Source organism: Gadus macrocephalus, chromosome 22, assembly GCF_031168955.1.
Source record: "Gadus macrocephalus chromosome 22, ASM3116895v1".
Classification (NCBI taxonomy): domain Eukaryota; kingdom Metazoa; phylum Chordata; class Actinopteri; order Gadiformes; family Gadidae; genus Gadus; species Gadus macrocephalus.
In genome coordinates, this window is record NC_082403.1 from 17,650,828 (window position 1) to 17,667,266 (window position 16,439).

At 45.1% G+C, this 16,439-nt stretch overlaps 2 protein-coding genes across 2 annotated transcripts in view; both read left to right on the top strand.

The window, feature by feature from the left end:
• Positions 1-5,194, top strand: part of cpne4b (copine IVb) — a 24,363-nt gene extending 19,169 nt beyond the window's left edge. Inside the window, exons 13-15 of the mRNA XM_060043435.1 lie at positions 604-737; positions 1,280-1,516; positions 4,215-5,194. Of these exons, the coding sequence (XP_059899418.1) occupies positions 604-737; positions 1,280-1,516; positions 4,215-4,346 (503 nt within the window). The 3' untranslated portion in view covers positions 4,347-5,194. The remainder of the gene's footprint in view (positions 1-603; positions 738-1,279; positions 1,517-4,214) is intronic.
• A 3,722-nt stretch (positions 5,195-8,916) lies between these two features.
• Positions 8,917-16,094, top strand: mrpl3 (mitochondrial ribosomal protein L3). Its single transcript, XM_060043401.1, has 10 exons — positions 8,917-9,150; positions 9,478-9,659; positions 9,767-9,858; positions 12,298-12,396; positions 13,309-13,408; positions 13,501-13,561; positions 14,149-14,260; positions 14,715-14,792; positions 15,047-15,124; positions 15,869-16,094. Exons 1-10 carry the CDS (start codon positions 9,071-9,073, stop codon positions 16,019-16,021), a joined length of 1,035 nt encoding a protein of 344 aa, XP_059899384.1. The 5' UTR covers positions 8,917-9,070; the 3' UTR covers positions 16,022-16,094.
• Positions 16,095-16,439: the final 345 nt, after the last annotated feature.

Here is a 16,439-nt window from a genome sequence, read left to right on the forward strand (position 1 = left end):
ATACTCGTATACACACATACATGTACACACACACACTCACACAAGCACACATGCACAGGTCGAAGCAGAGCCTGGTGTGTGTCCCTCTTGCTGCAGGAAGTATTGGCAGCTGAGAAGCAGCAGAGAACAACACTAATCTATACGTGTCAACCAGGCCACTCCTCTCTTCTCCCCACACATCTGCTCTCCTGCAGTGGTGGTGGTGGTGTGTGTGTCTGTGTGTGCATGTGCGTGTGTATGTGTATGTGTGTGTGTGTGTGTGTGTGTTTGTGTGTGTGTGTGTGGATATCAGCATAATTTAAGTCAACTCCTAAGCCAGCTTGCCTGCTCCTTTGTCCTTGAGAAGAACTCACCTTGGGGAACGGTCACGTGCATACGAATATATCTTACCCCTCTTGCATGTGTGTGTGTGTGTGTGTGTGTGTGGGGGGGGGGGGGGCATGTTGGGGTGTGTTTGTATGTGTTTGGCTGACGGTGTGCTTTTGTATTTGTGTGAATATATGTATGTGGGTGTGTGCCTGTGCGTGGGTGTATGGGTGGGTGTGTGTGGGTGTGTGTGTGTGTTGGTGCTCACACATGTGCCGGCGTTCATGTGTATTGCAGGTATCCAAGGGGTTGTAGAGGCCTACCAGAACTGCCTCCCTAAGATCCAGCTGTACGGGCCCACCAACATCGCCCCCATCATCCAGAAGGTGGCCTCAACAGCCTCTGAAGAGATGCACACCAAAGAAGCCATGGTGAGAGAGAGAGAGAGAGAGAGAGAGAGAGAGAGAGAGAGAGAGAGAGAGAGAGAGAGAGAGAGAGAGAGAGAGAGAGAGAGAGAGAGAGTGTGAGTAATTAATGGCTGCATGGATAGAAATATTGATAGATCGATAGAGAGACAGACAGATAAACCCATGTCGGATGAATTGACGGGTAGATGGATGAATGGCGGGAGAGATAAAACAGATAAGCAGGCGCAGAGACAGGCAGAAGAGTGCCATGGAGCAAAAGGGGCCAAGTGAGATGAATTAATAAAATTAGCTACATACTGAAGGATTTTAATTCACTCCCACTCGTAGCTCCTTCACACACACATGCACCCGCTGACAAACACACATACACAAACAGACACACACACAGTCCCCGCCTGCCTGCCGCGTCCCTGGCGACTTTGAGTGAGAGGTTTTTATTCAAATTATTCTGCGTCAAGGAGCCACTTCCAATACAATACTTATTCCTATTGTTTGAAAACCATCAGCAGACGCTTCCCTTTCCCCCCCCCCCCCCCCCCCCCCAGGAGTACTTCATCCTGCTGATCCTGACGGACGGCGTGATCACGGACATGGCGGACACGCGCGAGGCCATCGTGCACGCCTCCCACCTGCCCATGTCCGTCATCATCGTGGGCGTGGGCAACGCCGACTTCACCGACATGCAGATGCTGGACGGCGACGACGGGATCCTGCGCTCGCCCAAGGGCGAGCCCGTGCTGCGCGACATCGTGCAGTTCGTGCCCTTCAAGGACTTCAAGCACGTAGGTCCCGGCGCCGCGTCTCAGAGGGGGGCGGGGGGGTAGAGCTGTCGCTACACTTTGTGCGTACAAGGTAGTGGCGGCGAAAAACAAACAAACGCAAAGTCCCTGCGCCTCCGAAGTATCTGTGTGTGTGTGTGGGGGTGATTAGTCAGGATGGCAGGGCAGCGGGATTGATCTCGTATCTGGTTTCCTTGTCTCCCCCTGATTCAGTGAGCAAAGCAAAAACCACATGGAGTTTAAAACAAATTTGTCTGCAAAGGACTTCTTTGGCCTCGGCCCGCCAGTCAGCAGGGGGCTGGCAGGGAAGTGCAGTTGCTAGGTGGTGCGACACCCAGCCTGAAGGCTTCAAGGTTTGGTCTCCCATGTCTTACTCCACAGCACTTACTGTAGGTATCAAGGGCCCAATCCCATTTCTACCCCTTACCCCTTCAAAACAAGGGGGAGGGGTAAGGGGTAGAAATGGGATTGGGCCAAGGTATCCTGGAGCTTCAGATGCCCTACGCCCTACCTGTGTGTTAATGACTCCTGAAATCATTTGTGAGCAGCTTTGGGTAAAAGTGTGAGAAAATACTAACTGCCCTAATGCTACACTGTAAGAAAGTGTGTGTGTGTGTGTGTGTGTGTGTGTGTGTGTGTGTGTGTGTGTGTGTGTGTGTGTGTGTGTGTGTGTGTGTGTGTGTGTGTGTGTGTGTGTGTGTGTGTGTGTGTAGCCTCCTTAATCAAAACTGGTGTGTGAGGAAGGCTTTGCTATTGCTATTGCTAGACTTCTGCAGAGCTACCATCTGTGTACACAGTTTTCATTGGTTTTGTTTGTGTGAGTGTGGTTGTGCGGTTGGCCGTGTGTTTATGCAGAGGAATGGTGAGGGTTATGTGTGTGTGTGAATATGTGGGCGTAATGTATTTGATGCGCTCGTCAAAACACATCAGCCATCGGGACGGCGATCAGCGTGTGTGTGTGTGTGTGTGTGTGTGTGTGTGTTTGCGTGTATACATGCTTGTGCGTGTGTGCACACAGTCAGGCGTTTGTGTCGATATGTTCGGAGCGCAGCATGCACATCTGTTTCTCCGGGGGTTTGGGAAGCAGCCGACTTTGTCCGCGTTTGGCTGGGTCCGTTACGGCGAGTTTGGTCTGTGACAGGTCGAGAGATCCACCAATTATATCGCAACTAAACATAGAGTGCTGGAGAATGGAGAGGACGGGAGGGGAGGGGAGGGGAGGGGAAGGGAGGGGAGGGGAGGGGAGGGGGTGGAGGCGCCCACTCCTGGTGAAAGCAAACAAGAAGATGAAAAGGAATGATTAAAAGGAGAAAAGGGAAAAGGAGAGAAGGAGAAGAAGAGAGGGCAGGCGGGTGTGGCGCAAACGTATAGGACAGTCAGGGGGACAGGAAGTGATAGGGGAGTGGGCGAGCAGTACGACGCAGAAGCAGAGAACAGAGAGAAACAAGAGTCGACGGCCAAAGACAAAGGGAGCCTGGGAGTTGATGCCTGCAGTAGAGAGGTGATTTTCTGCTCTGTCGTTTCTTTTCAGAAGGGATTAGCAGGACAAAGCTACCGTATGACAGACTGATTGTGTGTGTGTGTGTATGTGTCTGCAGTGCCTGTGCAGTGCACTGCATGTGTGTGAAGAAACGGTAGATAAAGCAGAGGATGAAACAGTCTGTGTATGTGTGTGTGTGTGTGTGTTTGTGTCTGGTGTGTGTGTATGTGTCTGGTGTGTGTGTATGTGTCTGGTGTGTGTGAGTGTGTGGTTGTGTGTGTGTGTGTGTGTGTGTGTGTGTGTGTGTGTGTGTGTGTGTGTGTGTGTGTGTGTGTGTGTGTGTGTGTGTGTGTGTGTGTGTGTGTGTGTGTGTGTGTGTGTGTGTGCACTTTGCTGCATTGTCTCAATGAATTATAAGAGATGAAGAAGGACTTGAGACTTAGAAAGTGCTTTGCTTTATTTTGCACAGAGAGAAAAGTGTGTGTGTGTGTATGTGTGCGTGTGTGTGTGTGTCTGTAGGTGCCTGTTTGTGTGTGTGTGTCTGTGTCTGTGTGTGTGTCAGTGTGTGTGTCAGTGTTAGAAACAATTACAGTGAAAGATCAGGGCAGAAGCACTCCTTAATATGAACATGAGGGGGCGGTTCATTATATGATATTGTATCTCCGGATCATCTTCCCTTGTTATATTTGTATGATATTGAAATGACGATCCATGAATAGTTCAGTATGTGCCCTGGTAGAAATAATGGCTTTAGGACTCAAGACCAATGAGCAGCCAACTATGTGTCCTATGTGTTAAAGTGAAATGTTATTGTTCGTGTTCACCTTCACGACTTAGTGTGTGAGTAATGACAATAGTGTGACAATATGTATTTTATCCAAAGTAACTCAGAGTGCATTAAAATGCATGTCACAAGGGACTTCTAACATGTTCAGATACATGTCATTAATGAGCTCAAGGGGTCCTACAGGTAGACTGCAGACATTGAGGTTAATAAAAATGTTTAATGCTTCATGTTTTTCATGTTTCTCTAATCAAAGATTTTAGATTTGTAAATTAGATTGACATCCAAAACATTGGATGGATGGATGGATGAATGGACAGTGGATGGATACAGTGAATTGATTTGAATAGATATTGATCCTTGTAAATCATGGTGATGGCCCTTCCACTAAAAGTCCTCCCCTTCTCTCCCCCCTCCCCCCCCGTGTCTTTCCCCAGGCCTCCCCAGCTGCTCTGGCCAAGAGCGTACTGGCAGAGGTCCCAAACCAGATCGTGGACTACTACAACGCCAAAGGCATCAAGCCCAAGTGTGTCTCCGACTACGAGTCCACCAGGGCCTTCAGCCCCTGACCACGGACACGCAAAACGTGTGATATGAAAACATGGAATACATGATACATTTATATACAAGTACTAACATGTGACACCCGATGAGCACAAATACACACACAAACACACGCCCACCAAGACTCATCATATTTGCAGTAGCCTAGCTCAGAGAATTAGCTTGTTCCGGTGGTTTTAAATTATTACATGGATGACTATTGCATGTTTGGCCACAACGGCGTACCTTTGGGGAAGTATTGTTATTACCTATAATATCAGAGAAATGTACATAGCAATATAAAGGCAGTCTTTTGAATCGGCATGCAGACTGTAGCCCACCCAGAGAAATGACATATCTACCTTATTTAGATAACTAGCAAGTGTAAGACTAGTACCTCTGAAAAGTCAGTAGTCCATGATGTGAATGGAGACCCAAATAAGCTTAGCGTTAGCATCCTCAGTGTAAGTAAAACCTGACATAGCATAGCTGCAATATAAGGAAAGTTGACAGGCCTCGTAGATAGCTGCTAGCTGCTTCCTTGCTAGTCTACTTTATACAGTTATTGCATGTCAACTCTAGCTTATATAATGACAGAGCGTAGCTGCTTGCTAGTTACGAAATAAAGTATCTTTGTCATTTTATTGACATTCAGGGTTGTCTTGGGTGCGTTAGATTATTTTTTACAGATTTGTCAAGATTTTGCTATATGGAATCAAACAAATAAATAATTGTGATAATTTCTTAACCTTCTTATATTGTGAACTGTTTCGGGAGTATAGCCAGGAGTTTGTGACCTGAATCTTTATTTTATTTCTTTCCTCTGTAATTTGCATGTAGACTACAATAAAGATTGTGTAGTTTTCTCCCTTCAGTTTGTTCTTTGTGTGTGTGTGTGTGTGTGTGTGTGTGTGTGTGTGTGTGTGTGTGTGTGTGTGTGTGTGTGTGTGTGTGTGTGTGTGTGTGTGTGTGTGTGTGTGTGTGTGTGTGTGTGTGTGTGTGTGTGTGCACTTTACTGCATTGTCTCAATGAATTATAAGAGATGAAGATGGATTTGAGACTTAGAAAGTGCTGCGCTATGTTGTGCACAGAGAAAGGAATGTGTGAGTGTGTGTGTGCATGCATGCGTGCACATTTGTGTGTGTGTGTGTGTGTGTGCGCCAATGTTCGAAACGATTACAGTGAAAGATCAGGGCAGCAGCACTCCTTAATATGAACATGAGGGGGCGGTTCATTATATGATATTGTATCTCCGGATCATCTTCCCTTGCTATATTTGTATGATATTGAAATGACGATCCATGAATAGTTCAGTATGTGCCCTGGTAGAAATAATGGCTTTAGGACTCAAGACCAATGAGCAGCCAGCTAAGTGTCCTATGTGTTAAAGTTAAATGTTATTGTTCGTGGTCACCTTCACGACTTACAAGAGTGTGTGTGTGTGTGTGTGTGCGTGTGTGTGTGTGTGTCTGTAGGTGCCTGTTTGTGTGTGTGTGTCTGTGTCTGTGTGTGTGTCAGTGTGTGTGTCAGTGTTAGAAACAATTACAGTGAAAGATCAGGGCAGAAGCACTCCTTAATATGAACATGAGGGGGCGGTTCATTATATGATATTGTATCTCCGGATCATCTTCCCTTGTTATATTTGTATGATATTGAAATGACGATCCATGAATAGTTCAGTATGTGCCCTGGTAGAAATAATGGCTTTAGGACTCAAGACCAATGAGCAGCCAACTATGTGTCCTATGTGTTAAAGTGAAATGTTATTGTTCGTGTTCACCTTCACGACTTAGTGTGTGAGTAATGACAATAGTGTGACAATATGTATTTTATCCAAAGTAACTCAGAGTGCATTAAAATGCATGTCACAAGGGACTTCTAACATGTTCAGATACATGTCATTAATGAGCTCAAGGGGTCCTACAGGTAGACTGCAGACATTGAGGTTAATAAAAATGTTTAATGCTTCATGTTTTTCATGTTTCTCTAATCAAAGATTTTAGATTTGTAAATTAGATTGACATCCAAAACATTGGATGGATGGATGGATGAATGGACAGTGGATGGATACAGTGAATTGATTTGAATAGATATTGATCCTTGTAAATCATGGTGATGGCCCTTCCACTAAAAGTCCTCCCCTTCTCTCCCCCCTCCCCCCCCGTGTCTTTCCCCAGGCCTCCCCAGCTGCTCTGGCCAAGAGCGTACTGGCAGAGGTCCCAAACCAGATCGTGGACTACTACAACGCCAAAGGCATCAAGCCCAAGTGTGTCTCCGACTACGAGTCCACCAGGGCCTTCAGCCCCTGACCACGGACACGCAAAACGTGTGATATGAAAACATGGAATACATGATACATTTATATACAAGTACTAACATGTGACACCCGATGAGCACAAATACACACACAAACACACGCCCACCAAGACTCATCATATTTGCAGTAGCCTAGCTCAGAGAATTAGCTTGTTCCGGTGGTTTTAAATTATTACATGGATGACTATTGCATGTTTGGCCACAACGGCGTACCTTTGGGGAAGTATTGTTATTACCTATAATATCAGAGAAATGTACATAGCAATATAAAGGCAGTCTTTTGAATCGGCATGCAGACTGTAGCCCACCCAGAGAAATGACATATCTACCTTATTTAGATAACTAGCAAGTGTAAGACTAGTACCTCTGAAAAGTCAGTAGTCCATGATGTGAATGGAGACCCAAATAAGCTTAGCGTTAGCATCCTCAGTGTAAGTAAAACCTGACATAGCATAGCTGCAATATAAGGAAAGTTGACAGGCCTCGTAGATAGCTGCTAGCTGCTTCCTTGCTAGTCTACTTTATACAGTTATTGCATGTCAACTCTAGCTTATATAATGACAGAGCGTAGCTGCTTGCTAGTTACGAAATAAAGTATCTTTGTCATTTTATTGACATTCAGGGTTGTCTTGGGTGCGTTAGATTATTTTTTACAGATTTGTCAAGATTTTGCTATATGGAATCAAACAAATAAATAATTGTGATAATTTCTTAACCTTCTTATATTGTGAACTGTTTCGGGAGTATAGCCAGGAGTTTGTGACCTGAATCTTTATTTTATTTCTTTCCTCTGTAATTTGCATGTAGACTACAATAAAGATTGTGTAGTTTTCTCCCTTCAGTTTGTTCTTTGTGTGTGTGTGTGTGTGTGTGTGTGTGTGTGTGTGTGTGTGTGTGTGTGTGTGTGTGTGTGTGTGTGTGTGTGTGTGTGTGTGTGTGTGTGTGTGTGTGTGTGTGTGTGCACTTTACTGCATTGTCTCAATGAATTATAAGAGATGAAGATGGATTTGAGACTTAGAAAGTGCTGCGCTATGTTGTGCACAGAGAAAGGAATGTGTGAGTGTGTGTGTGCATGCATGCGTGCACATTTGTGTGTGTGTGTGTGTGTGTGCGCCAATGTTCGAAACGATTACAGTGAAAGATCAGGGCAGCAGCACTCCTTAATATGAACATGAGGGGGCGGTTCATTATATGATATTGTATCTCCGGATCATCTTCCCTTGCTATATTTGTATGATATTGAAATGACGATCCATGAATAGTTCAGTATGTGCCCTGGTAGAAATAATGGCTTTAGGACTCAAGACCAATGAGCAGCCAGCTAAGTGTCCTATGTGTTAAAGTTAAATGTTATTGTTCGTGGTCACCTTCACGACTTACAAGAGTGTGTGTGTGTGTGTGTGTGTGTGTGTGTGTGTGTGTGTGTGTGTGTGTGTGTGTGTGTGTGTGTGTGTGTGTGTGCGCGCACATGCATGTGTGTGTGTGTGTCTGAAGTTAAAGAAATAAGTAAAATAAGGAACTATTTACATAATTGGTGGTGCAAAAACAAAAGGAACAGGTGGAACCATTTTGGATAGATTGGATTTTAGCTTTCCCCTTGCCCAACCTCCCTGGTCAATTACCTCAGTGCGTCTTGATATGCAAATATAGGCTCTTACTTTTGGACGGAAATAGCAAGGAAGACACTTTTGCATCATCAAACACATCACTTAAATCCCCAGGGGGCATTGCATTACTCTGAAAACTATTCTTCACTTAAAAAGACGCAGGGAAAACTTCAAAGTCAGGCCATCTGGATGGAAATCCAGTAAAACCTCAGCTCTATCAGCAATAATATTCAATTCAATTCAATTCAATTTGAATTCAATTCAAATTGAAAAGGTGCCATGAATATCAATATTCATGGCACAGAAACACAACCCTTAGTTCACCCTTACTGACTGTTTGAACGTAATGCAACAAAAGGCTTTTCTTCTCTGTCCTACTGTATATAGAGCAGTAACACATTAACTAATGTATTATCATATGATATTTGATTATTATCTAGCCAGATGTTTTCAGTTTTATTCTGCTTTATTCGATGCAGTGGAATTTATGGGAAGAAAAGACGAACAACGAATGATAACATTGAATCGTAACCACATTTATTTTGAAATCCATTATTTAATACTAATATAATTATATAATACTATTAAGAAACCGTAAAAAAGTAATAATCTATGGTACGGTGGAATAACCTTCTCACGGGTAGGAACGTTCTTCAGTTCCGCCATTAGTCGGACCTACTTCGCCGCCGGACCAGGTACTCACCAGGGTGACATTTCACAACAGGGCAAACATGGAGGCGTGGGATTCTTATTGATGTCGAGGCTGCACTACTATTATAGTTATAATCGTATTTCTTCTTAGAGAAAGGTCCGTACATACCAACGAAATGGCAGCTTGGACGAGTCGTTTTCTTCTGCTGCGAGTCCCATGCTTTGCTGCCCTGAGAACAAGAGGAGCGTCTGAAAGGTGCCTGTTAAGAATCGTTCATATTTAGACTGTAAAGGGAGACATTTACTTATACTTTCTCCCTGATAATCCATTATAGTTATTTTGTTTAATAACTGTCAATAGTTGGCACTTTGTTTTACTATCCATCTTGCCGTAGTGTTAATAATTTGATAAATCATCGGACGAACCAGTGTTGACACATGGATCTGAAATGGAAGAATATCAAGACATTTGGGGAACTTTGATTAAATCGAATACTGCAATAATAAAATATTATAATGTATTTCAAATGCTTAACGTGGAGGCAAAAGTGATAATTTGTTTTGCCATCTTGTACATTTACAGTCCTGTCCTTGCACTGGGATGTGTTCGCACATTAAAGAATACGACGTGGTTTGAGGAGCACCTCACGGAGGACAACCAGAAGTACATGAGGAAAAGCATCAACGAGGAGTACAGAAGACAGACGGCTGAAAAGCTTAACCCACTCAAAGACGAGCCCTGGCCACGACATGAGTGGACTGAGGGTAGGTGTCTGGATGCGTATGAGAGAGAGAGGTCACCAGCATTCCTGGCCATTGTGTCCTGACGTACTTAATGATTCAATAACTCCTCCTTACTGTGGTTGTTTCAGGAAGTCGAAGAGTAGGATTGGTGGCTGTTAAGTTGGGTATGGTTCCTGTCTGGACGAAAGCAGGAGAGAGACACGTTGTGACAATGCTACAGGTAACAGACATGGCACCTTTGTTTCAGTGTTGTGGATGGCGGTCCGGATGGATAGTGGTTAGCGGATGGTTGCTGTGTACTATAATATATATAATTCCAACCAGAACAGTATATAGTGTCCTCTGTATGACTTGTATGCATGGCGTTAACCGAGCCGATGCCGGTTGACGTGGGGTAAAGACGGCACCACTACCAGTAAAGGCGACTCCATCATCCCTCCAAACTCTTTAAATACATACCCTTAGTACAGACTCAAAATATGTTATAGTTCTTCTAACTGACTTCACATTACCATGACAGTAAAGCCTCAGCCTCTGCTATTTTATATTTACAATATGCGTTTATATTGTAGTATACTAGGGTATGTATACATACGGCGCCAACCTATTAAGCTGCCTATCAAGAATATTTCTATTAAGAATATCGAGGTCAATCAGAATCAATTAATTATATTTTCCATTAGCTAATTGCTCACATTTACATGGAAATGTATATGGTTGAGTATGAGCAAACAGACACAGGCACACACACCCCAAGTCACACTAATCGGTCCATCAGTCTTGTAGATATACATCCAATTAAATACTCACCGCTACATTTATAGAATGCAGCTTATTTATATTGGGACAGATGTTGGATCTGACCGTTGTTGATTCATGTCCATTCATGATTGATATTGCTCACAATGTGTCATCAGATGGGGATTGTGACTGGCATTCCCAAGGCTGACAGTTATCTTGAATAAGGAATTCAAAGTTGACCCATCAGTTGTACTTAGTCAAGTGACTCATTGACACAGACTGAAAAGTGGAAAAGGATAATGTCTCAATCACAATATTATTCTACTTTAAATTCACTTGAGTTTGAGTCATATAATGTAACATGTGCAATAGTTACCCTGCCTGACCAAATGTAACAATCACCCCATTGGACCAATCCTGTGTGTGTTTGCTTGAATCAGTAGAAGCCTCAAAGTTCAAGTTAGAGAGAGGGAGTTCTGTTATTTATTTTGTGCTTAGACAAGCCATCCTAAATATTCCCCCACATAAAATGAACCCACAGCTCAGACATTTTTCTGCCTGTACAGGCTCTTTACAGATTATCACATTAAAAGAGTGGATTTATTGGTCATAAACTCGCCTTTCATAGCATTCTGCTTATTACTTATCGAATGAACTAACTTGTTATGGTGCTGAAACAGCATTACCAGGCGAGATATAATGGCCATTCACAGAGCCATACCAGGCCTGCCTCACCCTACAAATCACTGCCTATGGTTTGTTTGTTATTTATTCACTTCTCATGAGGGATGTTTTTTGCTCTAAATAATGTAGCCATGAGCATCCTTATAATCATGTGTGTGTGTTGTGTGTTTGTGTGTGTGTGTCACAAATCGTATTCATCTAGGATAAATTCATTCACATCTGGCTGAATATGTTTGTTATTTCCAGTTCACGGCAAAAGAGTAAACCCACAATGCATAAATTTTTGGTTGGCTTCTTAGAGGATCACGTTCACACCTGACCTGACACGAACTGAACTCAGCTGAGTGTTCAATGCCGCCCAAACAAACTGTATAATCAAAATGCTCAGGGTTTCATTAAATGTGGAACAAACACCCTATTTGAAAGATATTGGACTAATGCACATTCACCATTTGAACCCTGAATTTCCCAAAGGGGATGAATAAAGCATCTATTTATTTATCAGCAGCTATTATGACGTTTGTGTGTGTGTGTGTGAGGTGAATCTACGATGGTAGTATGATTTATTTTCTTTTTACATTTGCTTTATTTAGGACATGGAAAATGATCAAAGTATCAAATCTTTTGTCCCTGAATCAAGGCTAACCTGCTCATAATATACATACAAATAATACATCTTATGTATGTATACATGTGGCCGCCTTTCTTCAACATTTATTCTGCTAGCGAGAGTACATTCCTGCCCATGAGTGTGAAGAGAGGTTGATAACAAACGGGGCTTTCAGTGAAGACTGGACATGAGGGAATGCTTCCAGCTCACCCACTTTCTCCAGTGTCAAAGCCTGTGTGTCTAATTTGTACTGAAGCTTTCGCTGTGTGCAAAGAATACAAGCGAAACGCAGCACTCATCCAACCCCATAATTAAATAACACTAGGGAACCAAAGATACTCTGATTAACTAATTATAACTTGAGCATTGTTTAGTTGGGGGTAAATCTGTTATCTGGAAATAAAATAGACATTGGGGACTTAATAGTTTGTCTAAGGCTGTAAAATGAAAAGAATACTGTTGGAGGGCCGGGTTGTGTCCTCAGGCCTCCTGAGGTGGACCCCTGTTGTACAGCCTCCCTAACCAGAACTGCTGTGTCATGTTTCAGTGGTAACCGAGTTGAGTTGGGGTTGATGGCGTAAGCCGCGTAACCCTGACCAGTGACCACGTGTCTTGCTGTTCCAGGTGCAGGACTGTCACGTGGTGAAGTGTCTGTCCAAAGAAGAGTACGACGGCCACACCGCCGCCCTGCTGGTTGGAGGGAAGAATGTGTCCCCCTTCCATGTAAGAGCTGTGACGCGTCTGTTGTGTGTTCTTGCTTTCTGATCTATGTCTGTTGTTAAATGTTACAGAGGCACCATGCTAATGTTCGATTTGCTCAAGGCTTGCTCAAGGCTGGCTCAAGGCTTGCTCAAGGCTCCAATTACACGCTGGGAGTGTTGGTGTGAATAATTTTGAATGATTGTATGAGGGCTTATTTCTTTAAAACAAAGACGTGGCATCTCAACGTGACAAGTGTAAAAGATGAGAGAGTGCCAACTGATGTTAAATACTGCGAAATGTCATAGTCACTCACCGTTCTGTGTGTGTGTGTGTCTCACTGTGTGCACTTGTGCATCACAAGCTTCAACAGATAGCGAATTGAAAGTGATGTTCACGTCCACTGCCGTCTGTGAAAAATGTTGAACGTGATTCAACTATTGACGTGTGTAGAATCGCGAGTCAAGTTAAGATCTTCCGCCCTCCACATTCATCCCTCGGAAGTATCTGCTGGAGTGAGAACATATTGGCAACAACCACTCAATAGAAGAATCTCTATTTGGCTCCAATACCAACCGCTGCCTGGCCGCGGCAGTGAGCTCCTTAACTCGCCTCCATTGTCACGGCCCATTGGTCCACAGTGCTGATCTCCAACGCTCTGTTTCTGTCTCTCTATGACTGACGGTGTCTCCTCTGTTTCTGTCTCTCTATGACTGAAGGTGTCTCCTCTGTTTCTGTCTCTCAATGACTGAAGGTTTCTCCTCTGTTTCGGGCTCTCTGTTTCTTTCTCTCCATGACTGAAAATGTCTCTCGACATCGGTTCGATCCCCAACTCCACTCCCCGTGGGCCTCCTTGAGGATAACACGTGAACCCTACCTTCTCCTGTTATCCTGTATCTTGACAGATGTGTCCCTCTGTCTGTCTGTTGGTTGCAGAGGTCCGAGGAGACGATGGAGATGTTTCGGATTGCTGGAGTTCCACCAAAACAGAAGGTCACCACATTCAAAGTCTCAGACAACGCCATCATCAAACCAGGTAGGCAGGTTCCCCTTGGGAGCAGCACTTGGCACGGGGCCGTTTGAATGAGGTGTTAATGATGCTGTCTGTGGGCTTTCTCTGCTGTCCAGGCACTCCACTGTATGCAGCACACTTCCGCCCAGGCCAGTTTGTGGACATCACTGCAAAGACGCAAGTTCTTCTTCTCTTTGCTATTTCCTTCTCTTCTTTTCTCTTCCCCTCTCCTCTTTTCTCTTCCCCTCTCCTCTTTTCTTGCCTCTTTCTCCTCTATTCTCCTCCGCTCTCTTCTCTTTCCCTCCTCTCCCTCCCTCTGGCCATCTCTCCTTCTCTTTCTTCTCCCCTCTGCTCTCCTCTCCTCTCTTCCCTTCTACTCCTATTCTCTCCTCTCTTCCCCTCTACTCCTATTCTCTCCTTCTTTCCTCTTATCTTCTCCTCTACTTTTGTGTTACCTCGTGGAGTTTTAAGATGGCTTGCTAATGATAATAAATACACAATTATTACTCTAGTACCTTTCATTCTTAAATGATAGAGTGCTTTACCATCAGATGAACCGACAATTAAAACATGAACATTCTTCTTTGAAGAAACGTGGGTGTGAACTTAAGTGTATCTGCATTCTGAGTCTTTATTTTGTGTGTGTGTGTGTGTGTGTGTGTGTGTGTGTGTGTGTGTGTGTGTGTGTGTGTGTGTGTGTGTGTGTGTGTGTGTGTGTGTGTGTGTGTGTGTGTGTGTGTGTGTGTGTGTGTGTGTGTGTGTAGGATCGGTAAGGGTTTCCAGGGCGTGATGAAGCGCTACGGGTTCAGAGGTCAACCAGCGTCCCACGGACACACAAAGACGCATCGCAGACCTGGAGCGTCTGGGCCTGGGGGGGTGAGGCAGACGCACACGCACTCAGGCACCAGACACACACACACACTCCGGATACGCATACACACACTCACACACACATGTGTATAGTCACACATTCGGATACGCACATGCATGCATGCACGCACACCCTCAGGTTCACACACACGCACGCGCACATGCACACACACACGTGCACACAGAAACACGCACGTGCACACAGACACACACGTACACACTCACACACTCAGGTACACACACACACACGCAAACGTACTCACACAATCAGGTACACAGACGCATGCAGACACATTTGGGTTCACACACACAAACACACAAACACACCCTTGGATATGACCCCACGCCCTGAGGGACCAGGGCGTGGCGTGGAGGTCCTGTCAGCGACGGCTCAGCGGATCTCTTCATTTAGAATCAGTCCGGGCGCTCATCGATGTGTTTCCCACACTCTCGTGTTTAGGATCCAGCCAAGGTGTTCAAAGGCAAGAAGATGCCTGGCCAAATGGGCAATTACTTTGACACGGCACATGGCCTTAAGGTATGTACATGCACAAACACTTGCACAAACACACTCACACACACACACACACGCACACACTCACACTCCCATCTTGGGTGCCCTTGAAGAGGATTTCAACTGTTATTCCTCTGTGTGCGCTCTCTTATCTCCTATTTCTCCCTCTCATTGCTGGCTCCCTCCCTCTCTTACTGTCTCACACCCTCTTCCTCACTCCCTCTCCGTCCCTCCCTCTCCCCTCTCCTCTCCTCCCTCCTTCTGTCTTCTCCTCTCAGGTTTGGAGGGTGAACACCAAGTCGAACGTGCTGTACGTTCATGGCTCAGTGCCCGGTCACAAGAACTGCTTGTTAAAGGTAGAGACAAGTGCATTGGCACACACACACACACACACACACACACACACACACACACACACACACACACACACACACACACACACACACACACACACACACACACACACACACACACACACACACACACACACACACACACACACACACACACACACACACACACACACACACACCACCCCCCCCCCCACCCCTGCCTGGATGTGTTTAGTAGAAGGTGAACCTGACACTGTCACAGTACTTGATATTCTGACAGGGGGCCAATGACCTTGATTCTGTACTACACGTTTCATCTGTGGGTTTAAAGTGCTGTCGTTCACATATTCACCGCTAATGTGCTCTATCCGTTGTGAGTGTAGGACGAGCAAGCGTTATGAAGCTAGTTAAATCTCCCTACTAAACAGGTTGTGTGTGTGCACATGCGTACGTGCATGCATGCATGCATGCATGCGTATGCACTTACCTATTACTTTTGGCAGACACACATGCACGCACGTGCGAGGAGGGTGTTTTCATGTGTTTTCTGTGACACGAGTGCAGTATAACAGTGTTTGTGCGGAGTAGAATCTATCATGGGAAATCCCTCAACACACGGTTAAGATGGCACGAGGTGAACCGTGAATCCTAGACGAGGTATCGGCCCATGTGTGACACAGGTTGGGGGGGGACCCAGGTGCTGAGGACCACGCACAAGAGTTGTTGGACAGGAGTTATAAACAATAATGTGTGTGTGTCCCCCTCCAGGTGAGGGACACCATCCTGCCTCGCAGGAGCTCCTCGCTCCTCAACCCGCCGTTCCCCACCTTCTTCAGCGAGGAGGAGGGCGACCTCGAGGAGGACCTCTACGACCAGGACATGTTTGTTTACAGCGAGCCCTCGCTGACGCTCGCTGAATAACACACGCACGCACACATCCACACAACACACACACACATGTATTGTATTTGGTTAAATAAAGGAATCCCCTGCATTTGCTGTTGCCTCTAGTTGTTGCCCTTATTGTGTGTGTGTGTGTGTGTGTGTGTGTGTGTGTGTGTGTGTGTGTGTGTGTGTGTGTGTGTGTGTGTGTGTGTGTGTGTGTGTGTGTGTGTGTGTGTGTGTGTGTGTGTGTGTGTGTGTGTGTGTGTGTGTGTGTGTGTGTGCCAGTTCTGTGACACCCTTTGTGATCCGCACTTGTTCTTGGCGATGCCATGGTAACCGCTGGAGAGATGAGGTAACTAGAGGATACCCTAGCAGTGAAAGAGAAGAAGGTGCAAGAGTAGTGAGGAGAACACTGCCTCCTAACCAGACAGAGAGAGGAGTAGTGAGGAGAACA

What these genes read in the sequence shown, in the direction of transcription:
- mrpl3 (XM_060043401.1), top strand. Translation starts at nt 9,071, where the DNA reads ATGGCAGCTTGGACGAGTCGTTTTCTTCTGCTGCGAGTCCCATGCTTT. An exon ending in ACGACATGAGTGGACTGAGG is followed by an intron (nt 9,660 to 9,766) that starts GTAGGTGTCTGG and finishes TGGTTGTTTCAG; the next exon opens with GAAGTCGAAGAGTAGGATTG. An exon ending in CAACGCCATCATCAAACCAG is followed by an intron (nt 13,409 to 13,500) that starts GTAGGCAGGTTC and finishes TCTGCTGTCCAG; the next exon opens with GCACTCCACTGTATGCAGCA.